The following is a 10,066-nucleotide window of genomic DNA, read 5'->3' as shown; positions in this document are numbered from 1 at the left end:
AACACTAACATTTTTCTGGTCTTTTAAAAGTATTTACAAAGAGGCTTTCGTTAGATGCTTAGAACACATAACTGCAGCGCTGAAAAGATGAAATCGTAAAATTTTCTCCGCTTTTGCGTCTCTTTTCTTAACTCCTGGGAATCACGAACGTTTGTCCAGTGTACTTCGGCTGTTATTTACTGAAGCCTCTCACCGCAGCAACGGGTTAACCCCGAACTTTGTCTCAGAAGCTCTCTCCTGTTCCTTGTTCAGGTTCCCGGCTTGGTTGGAATCCGAGCATGCGCAGGAGCTCAGCAACTCCACGGCGAGCGATCGCGCTTGTGGGAGCCACCTCCCTTCCCTGGACGACGGGAAGTAGGTGAGCGTCTGGGCGCGTGCGCAAACGTGGCTGGGGCGCCGGGGTGGTGGGTTACGCCTGGAGAGCGCATGGGCAGACAAACTGTGCGTCCGTTTGTCCGGAGCAGAGGGGAGAGTGGGCGCCATCTTCTTCTAGGCTCACTCAGGGGTCTGCCTGTTTTGGGGAGGCTGCTGCGACGAGGATTGCACCCCGCCCCCAGCCTTGTGGTTCCGACTCGGCAGCAGCGGTGTGTGTTTATTGCCAAGTGCGAAGCAGTTACCCCTGGGGCGCCGGGGGCTGGGAGGGGTTGGCGGCCGGGACGGAAGCACAGGGAAAGGCGGGGCCGCGCAAGGAACTAGCGTAGCGTCTGTCGTTAGGGCACCCTCTTTCCTTGCTAAATACCGACTCCCCCGTCCATGTGGTGGTGTGTGTGCACTTGCCAGTCTGCTTGAGAGTGAAGATCTCGAAGGATTGCATAGGTATTTTTTTTCTTTGCTATGTCATCGTAGTCAGCGGTGGCAGAAAAGCGCTGAAGGCCTGGCTCATTAGGCTTGAGGGGAGCTAAAGTGTTTCAGTTAGATTTGGGGACAGTTCACGCTTTGGCGAGTTAGGGCGGAATGTGTTTGCCCTTGGGACGGTGTAACGGAAAGGCACGGAGGTTGGGCGGTCCAGGTTAATATGAAGGCTGATTTTTGGCTGAAGGTCTGGCTACAGCATCGGATCCCACGTAGCAACTTTGGCCTGGTGCGAAAGAAGGAAGCTCTGACCCCTGGGAGTATGGACAAAGGCTTTGGGCTATAGAAGCAATGCCTTCGGATGATCCGTTTGAGGATGATGGATGTTATGGGAATTCCTGTGCCGTGTGGATTCATCTTCATTTACGGTTCCTACTGGGGACTTGGCTCTGTGTCGTCATGCCTTTAGTTTTTTATTTTAACCATCTACATTATAGAAGGATAAAAGGCAGATCGTCATAAAGAATCATTGTGGACTGGGGTAGATTATTTTCTGCAGGGGAAACTCTTGCGTTTGTGCTTCAAATGTGCTTCATCCTAACTTTAGGTTTTAAGAAATAGTGGCAGTGTTCTCCCCCTCACCATGTCTGGAAAATGACTTGCTATTCTCTAGTTAAAATAAATGGATCTGAAATAATACCATTTAAATTTAGCCTTCCTCCCTTTTCCCTTTCAGTCTTGATGAAAAGATGCATATTTCGTGGGTTTTTTTTTTGTGATAATGATGATTAAGTGGGATGAATCGTTGGATAAAATTAGCAAAATTATTTAAAATGAGCTTATTAATTTCAGCGACTTGCCCTTAAATGAGCTCTTAAGGACCCACTTCCTTCTTTTCATAGGTTAGAAGTTCTAACAGATCACTGTCTTTAAACCAACACAGCCACAAAAATACTTTTGTTGCATTCGTAAGTAGAAAAATTTTAAGTGTAGAGTATTTTAGGGTATTTTTGTGTTTTCCTTTTTTCTGTAATGTTCTAAGAATAGAATTTCTGGGGAATTTGCTTAAGGAAATAACATGGGAACCACAGGAAAGATGCTCATTTTCAGAGCTGGTTTCTTATAGGTGGTCTCCTAGGTGTGTTTTTTAGAGGGATAAATGGTACATTACCTTTCTATGTCAAGGGCAGAAAAGTTTAAGCAGTAGTTATATTTGTGGCAAATTAGAAGAAACATTTTATATATTCTACTTGAACTAAAATTCACGAATTTGTACTCGTGGAACTACTTAGAATATTGTTTACAAATTAGGGAGGATAAATTATAAGCCTTTTTTTTTTTTTTTTTTGTGGTACGTGGGCCTCTCACTGTTGTGGCCTCTCTCGTTGCAGAGCACAGGCTCCGGGCGCGCAGGCTCAGCGTCCATGGCTCACGGGCCTAGCCGCTCCGAGGCATGTGGGATACTCCCGGACCGGGGCACGAACCCGCGTCCCCTGCATCGGCAGGCAGACTCTCAACCACTGCGCCACCAGGGAAGCCTCTATGAGACATTTTTTGTATTTGGCATTAATTACTCCGTGAAATGTTCTCAGCTTTTTCTGTAGATATATTTCTGTTCCTTTTTGAATTTTTAAGAAAGTTTAGGAGGGACAAAATGATGTTTATTACACTGCTTTCTAAAATATTTTAAAAGCGAAAAAGGAGCTAAGTCATTTTGCATAGGAAGAAGTCTTGGAACAGTAATGTGGACAACTATTCCAGAAGCCATTTGTAGATTTTGTTAAAATGTTGGTGTGGATGTTGGTTTGTTGAAGAAACTAAGCTTATACACGTTTTTTGGCGGGGGGTGGGGGTGGGTGGGGGTGGGGTTGGGGAGACAGTGCAGATATTTTCTAATAGACTTTTTTAGAACGGTTTTTTAGTTTCACAGTAATATTTAGTGGAAGGTAGAAAGATTTCCCATATGTCCTCTGCCCCTCCCCCACATACCATGCAAATATTTTATAGTAAAACTCATTAATATTTTTAATATCAGTTTGGCATTGATAATTTAGATGTGTAAAATGTGCCAGTTAATTTCTTGCTATCCTTGTTAGTTTAGCTTGTAGTTTAAAAAGTAATCTATGGACATTTTTCAAAGGAAAATAAGCCTTGCAGACCTCAAAGAACATGTTTTCAGACACCACTTTTGTGGATGAGTGGTACTTAGGTGTAAGTACTGAATTAAAACAACCTTTATTTGCACACTAAAAACATAAACTTATAATCATTAATTTAGCCGGTCTTAAAAACTTACTTGGTTAAGACTATTTTGTTTGGGTACATCTGAAAGTATTAGATATAATTTCCTTAAGGAATATTAAATTCAGATTTTTCAGTTGTTAATACTGATATCCCCAAACATTCCAAACTAATATATTCTTTTTTTTTTGCGGTATGGGGTCCTCTCACTCTTGTGGCCTCTCCCGTTGCGGAGCACAGGCTCCAGACGCGCAGGCTCAGCGGCCATGGCTCACGGGCCCAGCCGCTCCGTGGCATGTGGGATCCTCCCGGACCGGGGCACGAACCCGTGTGCCCTGCATCGGCAGGCGGACTCTCAACCACTGCGCCACCAGGGAAGCCCCAAACTAATATATTCTTACCTTTCTACATTTTCATTTGGGTTTCCTCGGTAGAATGCAGGATAGTTGTTTGAAATGGAATAAACATTAGCATCATAACATTCTGTGTTTATCTGAATGTTTTCTTTCTGGCTTAAGATGAATTTTACTAGTGTTTTAGGAGTTTAAGATAAAGAGTAGCAATAGTTGAGTATAAGAGTAGTAGTAATTGAGATTTTAGATTTTAGGGATATTTTATTATTTGTCTTATTTATAGTGGAATCAGGAAATTTGGTTCCATGTTTAGAAATGTGAGGTGTATATGTAGAACGTAAAATTGTGTCCAAATGGTAGCCATTGGTCTTGGATTTATTGCTTTAAAAATTGGTTTTTGAATTTGAAACATTAGTGTTCATTGTATCATTTATTAATTTGATTTGGTCTTATGTTTTGAAAGGGAGGAGATTTGCAGGAGAGTTGGACATAATGAATTAGATGTTGGTCTTTTCATGGGTGGAAATGAATAGAAGGTGTTTTGGGAATTTTGGGTGTTAAATTGTCATTTTACTTATAGAACAGTTTTTTTTTTTAAAGTGGATATAAAATTCATATACAGTGAAATGCACAGACCTTAAGGATAGAATTCATTTAGCCTTGTTAAATTTATACAACCATATAACCAACACGCCAATCAAAATATATAACATGTCCATCACCTTTTTCCTCATGTCACTTCCAATCAAGGACCGATTGTTAAATTTTCAGGTTTTTTGCTTCTAAATAATTTGCCGATGTCTACTTGGAATCTGTACCTTCTTTTTGCTGAAGGATGATTAATTTCCCCTTGGAACAAAGATAACCATTTCGTAATGCCCTTAGTTGTGCTTCTTATATTGCTTCACTTTTAATAGGTAATTCTGAAGTGAATATCCTAATCTGGCGTTGTTTAAGATCAATTGCAGGGTCAAAGGATTAATTATATTTCATTTTCTTTCCACAGTTAAGTTGCTTTTACAGAATTAACAGGTCTCCAAGAAATAAAAAAAAGGTAAGATATCCAGAGCTTAAGGTGTTTCACAGAAGCTTGACAAAAAAAAATGCAAAGTAGAATAGTACATCTAGGTACATATGGCTTCTGTACTTTATGTCTGGTCAGTGGTGCACTAGTGGTAAGCAGTTTATTATCATGAGCAGCAATTATATACTGACCATAGATGCCTTTTCTAAGTATGTAAAATTCGTTGTGGTTGGTAAAATTCTTTAATCACCAAAGCTCTCTCTCCCATGTTTCAGTAGAAGATATGTCTGAAAATAGTTTGGTCTTGTTGTGAAGTAGCACTTGGCAAACTTACAAAGAAGATGTGATATTTTTGATGCTCATACTGTATAGGATAGGTGATAGGAAATGTTTCTTCAAAGTAGCTGGTTTATTTGTATGTTTAGTTGGGAGAAAGTTTATTCCTTTTTTTCTTTTTAAGAATTAGATACAGTCAATATCTTTGTGAACTCATGTCTTATTTTCATTTATAAATGCTGAAGAAGGTAGGAACCAAGTAACTATTAAGCTTAGTTTGGGATTAGGTACTTCAAAAATAAGACTTGCTATTATGTGTACCTTTCTGTCTGCAGGTCATTATTGCTGTGGTTTGAGCTCAGCATGGCTGTAGTCATCCGTTTACTGGGGCTTCCTTTTATTGCGGGGCCTGTGGATATTCGTCACTTCTTCACGGGATTGACTATTCCTGATGGAGGAGTGCATATAATTGGAGGGGAAGTTGGGGAGGCTTTTATTATCTTTGCAACAGATGAAGATGCAAGACGTGCCATAAGTCGTTCAGGAGGGTTTATCAAGGATTCATCTGTAGAGCTTTTTCTTAGTAGTAAGGCAGAAATGCAGAAGACTATAGAAATGAAAAGAACTGATCGCATGGGAAGAGAGAGACCAGGATCTGGGGCACCAGGGGTTGGCAGCTTATCTAATTTTGTTGAGGCTATTAAAGAAGAAGCAAGTAATTCTGGATATGGCTCTCCGATTAATCAAGATGCTGGGTTTCATACTAATGGTACAGGACAAGGTGATTTAAGGCCAAGAAAGACACGGCCATTGAAGGCAGAGAATCCTTACTTGTTTCTACGAGGCTTGCCTTACTTAGTAAACGAAGATGATGTACGTGTCTTTTTCTCTGGTTTGTGTGTGGATGGAGTAATTTTCTTAAAGCATCATGATGGCCGAAATAATGGTGATGCCATAGTAAAATTTGCTTCATGTATCGATGCTTCAGGAGGTCTTAAATGTCATAGAAGTTTTATGGGTTCAAGATTTATTGAAGTAATGCAAGGCTCGGAACAACAGTGGATTGAATTTGGAGGTAATGCAGTTAAGGAGGGTGACATTTCTATGAGGACTGAAGAACATTCTCCACCAAGAGGAATTAATGATAGACATTTTTGGAAACGATCTCATTCAAAATCTCCCCGAAGAACACGTTCTCGTTCTCCTCTTGGATTTTATGTTCACTTAAAAAATCTGTCCCTAAGTATTAACAAAAGAGATTTAAGAAATTTCTTTAGAGATACTGATCTGACTAATGAACAGATTAGGTTTTTATATAAGGATGAAAGAAGAACAAGATATGCCTTTGTGATGTTCAAGACTCTGAAAGACTATAACACTGCTCTGGGTTTACATAAGACTGTTTTACAGTATCGTCCAGTTCATATTGATCCAGTTTCTAGAAAACAGATGCTGAAGTTCATTGACTGTTATGAAAAGAAAAGACCAGCGTCAACAGAGAAAGAGAGGCTTGGACACGTTTCACAAAAATACTCTCAAGAAGGCTATTCTGGCCAGAAACTGTGCATATATATAAGAAATTTTCCATTTGATGTTACAAAAGTTGAAGTGCAGAAGTTCTTTGCAGACTTTTCTCTTGCTGAGGATGACATTTACTTGCTTTATGATGACAAAGGAGTTGGTCTAGGAGAAGCATTGGTGAAATTCAGATCAGAAGAACAGGCCATGAAAGCTGAACGTTTAAACCGACGAAGATTCTTGGGGACAGAGGTATTGTTAAGGCTCATATCTGAGGTACAAATGCGGGAGTTTGGTGTAAATTTTTCTTCAATGTCCAGTGAGAGAATGCATGACCATTCACAGTCATGTGACAGAGATGATCATTCCCATTCATTTGACTCAAATGATCTACCATTATACTCGGTTGGCCCTTCTGAAAACTTTAGGCATCAGCAGGAGGACTTGAGGCAACTGGACAATTTCAAGCATCCCCAGGGGGATTTCCGACCTCCTGAAAGGCGCCCTCCAGAAGACTTTAGGCATTCCCCAGAGGATTTCAGGCACTCCCCTGAAGACTTCAGGCACCTTCGGGAGGAACACTTCAGGCGGCCTCCTGAGGAGGACTTCAGGCGCTCTTGGGAAGAGGACTTCAGACACTCTCCGGAGGAGGATTTCAGGCACTCTCGGGAGGAGGACTGGAGGCGGCCACCTGAGGAGGATTTCAGGCGGCCTCCCAAGGAAGACTTCAGGAGACCCCCTGAGGAGGACTGGAGGCGGCCCCCCCAGGGAGACTTCAGGAGGCCACCTGAGGAGGATTGGAGACGGCCTCCTGAGGAGGACTTCAGACGGCTTCCGCCGGGGGAATGGAGGCGGCCACCTGAGGAAGACTTCCGGCGACCTCCCGAGGAGGACTTCAGGCGGCCCCACGAGGAGGACTTCAGGCGGTCTCCTGAGGAGGATTTCCGGCGTTCTCCTGAGAAGGACTTCAGGCGGCCACCTGCGGAACACTTCCGGCGGCCACCCCCGGAGCATTTCCGGAGGCCGCCCCCGGAGCACTTCCGTCGGCCACCTCAGGAGCATTTCCGGCGGCCGCCCCCAGAGCATTTCAGACGGCCACCCCAGGAGCATTTCAGACGGCCGCCGCAGGAACATTTCAGGCGGCCATCCCAGGAGCATTTCAGACGCCCCCGAGAGGAAGATTTTAGGCACTCACTGGATGAAGATTTCAGGGGTCCTCCAGATGAAGACTTTAGGCACCCTCCTGATGAGGACTTCAGGAATCCCCAGGAGGAAGATTTTAGAAGCCCTTCCGATGAGGACTTCAGGCGGCTCCCGGAGGAAGACCTCAGGGAAGCTCCAGAGGAGGACCCTAGACTTACTGACAGTTTTAGACTTCCTGGTGAGGAGTTTAGGAGCCCCCCTGATGATTTTAGAAGTCATCGCCCTTTTGTGAATTTTGGTCGCCCAGAAGGTGGCAAGTTTGATTTTGGAAAGCGTAATATGGGAAGTTTTCCTGAGGGGAGATTTATGCCTGATCCAAAATTAAATTGTAATTCAGGTAGAGTAACACCCATTAAGATAATGAATCTTCCATTTAAAGCTAATGTTAATGAAATTCTAGACTTTTTCCATGGTTACAGAATCATACCTGATTCAGTTTCAATACAGTATAACGAGCAAGGATTACCTACAGGGGAAGCCATTGTTGCCATGATAAACTACAATGAAGCTATGGCTGCTATTAAAGATCTGAATGATAGGCCAGTTGGCCCCCGCAAAGTTAAGTTAATTTTGCTCTAGAGAGCATTTCTAAGTTCAGAATTACCTCCCCACAGTATTGATGCAGTAAAATGCATTTTTTAAGTGTTTACTTTTAACTAATGAAAAGAAACATTTTAATTTTGACCTGTGAATAGAACAAATGTAAATAGAATGTGAATCTGGTTTTCTTTTGCTTGCAAATTGCCGTTCACTTTTTCTAACTTAAAAATATATATGCCTTTTTTTTGACCAGTGGGGGAGAGAACTAATTCCCTGAGTGCATTAATTTTTGTTGATGTCATGGGTAAACGTCAAGACTTGTATAGTAGAACTGTATTTGGGGAAGATAAGTTTTATATTCACTTTTGTTTCCATTCTGTAGTCTACATCTTTTTACTCAAACTGTATAAGGAAATGGTCAGTGACTGATTGTTCAGGGTTAGCATTTTCATTGCTAACTGCCTGCAGAATTAATGCCCTCTTCCTTGTCTGAGATATTACTGTTAAGCCTCCCCTTAATCATAAATAGTTCAAAATTGACAGACTGTGAACTTGAAATTTACTTATGTAAAAAGCTTAGGAAATTCTTAAAACTTCGATGATCATAACTTTCAAAATTTTATAAAAATAAAAAAATTGCAACTGAATAAACCAACTAATTGTATTTGTATAAAGAGAAAAAAATATTATAGCTTCTTTTGTGAAGGTTTCCAACAGCTGTATAAGGTAATATTTATGACAGGAGAGACCAAACATTCTGTAATAATAGTGTATTAGTGCTGTGTATAGTTCTGTGGTTTCTTCCAACATCTCATCAACCAAACTGATAAGATTTACTCAAAATACTTAAAGACAAAAAAATAAAAAAGTTATTATAGGTACAAGGGGACTTTCAGGCTTATGCTGGTAAGAATCTGATAAATGGACATAGTTTGTGTTTCTAGGAAGAATTTACTGATGATTCATATAAATTGTATTTTTCAAATTAGGTTCTCATCTCTTAATTTCAAAACTTTTTATCCAAAGACTCAGTGACTAAATATAACAAGACTTTTGTGAGATTGAATTTTGACTTCTTTGATATTTGACATTGAGACATTTTGCAAATACTGGATTTGATTTTCTATACCATCATAATGTTAATGCTTACATTGGGCACTTACTGTGTGCTAGGCAGTATAAGTACTTTACATGCATAATGTCAATCTTAATTATTCCCTAAGAAGCTTAAGAGTATTTAGCGCTATTTCACAAATGAGATAATGAAATTCAGAGAGTTTAAGTTACTTGCCTAAAGTCATAGCTAGTAAATCATGGAGCCAGTTTCAACCCAGACAGACTACACACTCCAGTTCATGCTCTTAATACTTTTGCCTGCTAACTTTGTTAAATGCTGTTTTTAATTTTAGTAAGACCATGCTAAAAATATTTTCAAGAGTAAAGGATATTTTCTTACCTCCATTTTTGCTTTAAAAATAGCATTAAGAAAAGATAAAATTAGTATGCCCAAACATTGTTAATAAAAGACAAAGTAACTAAAACTTCCAGGGTTTCTCTGGGAGACAAACATTATGTATTGGCTTCTAATTTAAAATTGTTCATCTTATGAAACATGATTTGACTTTGGTTGGCCTTTTATAGTTTACATAAAACAAGGTTAATTTTCCTCAATTCTGTGATTTAAATATTTCCCACAGTGAGCAAATAAGAATAAAGTTTGAATTTATATCAGTAGTTTAGTCATTTAATAATAGGGTATGGCAGAAGTAGAATACTTTGTCAGTATTTAGCCAGTTAGTGCTATAAGTATTTTGGATTAATCTTTAGTGATTTAAAGAAGTCTAAGAAAAACCAACCGAAGTTTCTGCGTTTTTTTTGTTTTTTTTTTTGCAGTACGCGGGCCTCTCACTGTTGTGGCCTCTTCCGTTGCGGAGCACAGGCTCCGGACGCTCAGGCTCAGCGGCCATGGCTCACGGGCCCAGCCGCTCCGCGGCATGTGGGATCCTCCCGGACCGGGGCGCGAACCCCTGTCCCCTGCATCGGCAGGCGGACTCCCAACCACTGCGCCACCAGGGAAACCCTCTGTGTTTTTAATTATGTTGAGTGTCGTTCTTGCTAG

The 10,066-nt window shown here is 40.9% G+C and overlaps 1 protein-coding gene across 3 annotated transcripts; it reads left to right on the top strand.

The window, feature by feature from the left end:
• The first annotated feature begins 455 nt into the window (after positions 1–455).
• Positions 456–9,664, top strand: RBM12B (RNA binding motif protein 12B). Of its 3 annotated transcripts, XM_060128543.1 has the most exons (3): positions 458–584; positions 4,393–4,440; positions 5,022–9,664. In XM_060128543.1, the coding sequence occupies exon 3, from the start codon at positions 5,050–5,052 to the stop codon at positions 7,984–7,986; it is 2,937 nt and encodes a 978-aa protein (XP_059984526.1). In that variant the 5' UTR covers positions 458–584; positions 4,393–4,440; positions 5,022–5,049; the 3' UTR covers positions 7,987–9,664. The 3 variants fall into 3 exon arrangements, 2 of the variants coding, with proteins under 2 accessions (XP_059984526.1, XP_059984525.1); XR_009536564.1 differs by lacking the exons at positions 4,393–4,440; positions 5,022–9,664 and adding an exon at positions 1,040–1,491 and having other exon boundaries at positions 456–584; XM_060128542.1 differs by lacking the exon at positions 4,393–4,440 and having other exon boundaries at positions 470–584.
• The last annotated feature ends 402 nt before the right edge of the window (positions 9,665–10,066 follow it).

This window comes from Lagenorhynchus albirostris, chromosome 17 (genome assembly GCF_949774975.1).
Source record: "Lagenorhynchus albirostris chromosome 17, mLagAlb1.1, whole genome shotgun sequence".
Classification (NCBI taxonomy): Eukaryota; Metazoa; Chordata; class Mammalia; order Artiodactyla; family Delphinidae; genus Lagenorhynchus; species Lagenorhynchus albirostris.
This window is presented reverse-complemented; position numbering and strand designations above follow the sequence as displayed.

What these genes read in the sequence shown, in the direction of transcription:
- RBM12B (XM_060128543.1), top strand. Translation starts at nt 5,050, where the DNA reads ATGGCTGTAGTCATCCGTTTACTGGGGCTTCCTTTTATTGCGGGGCCT.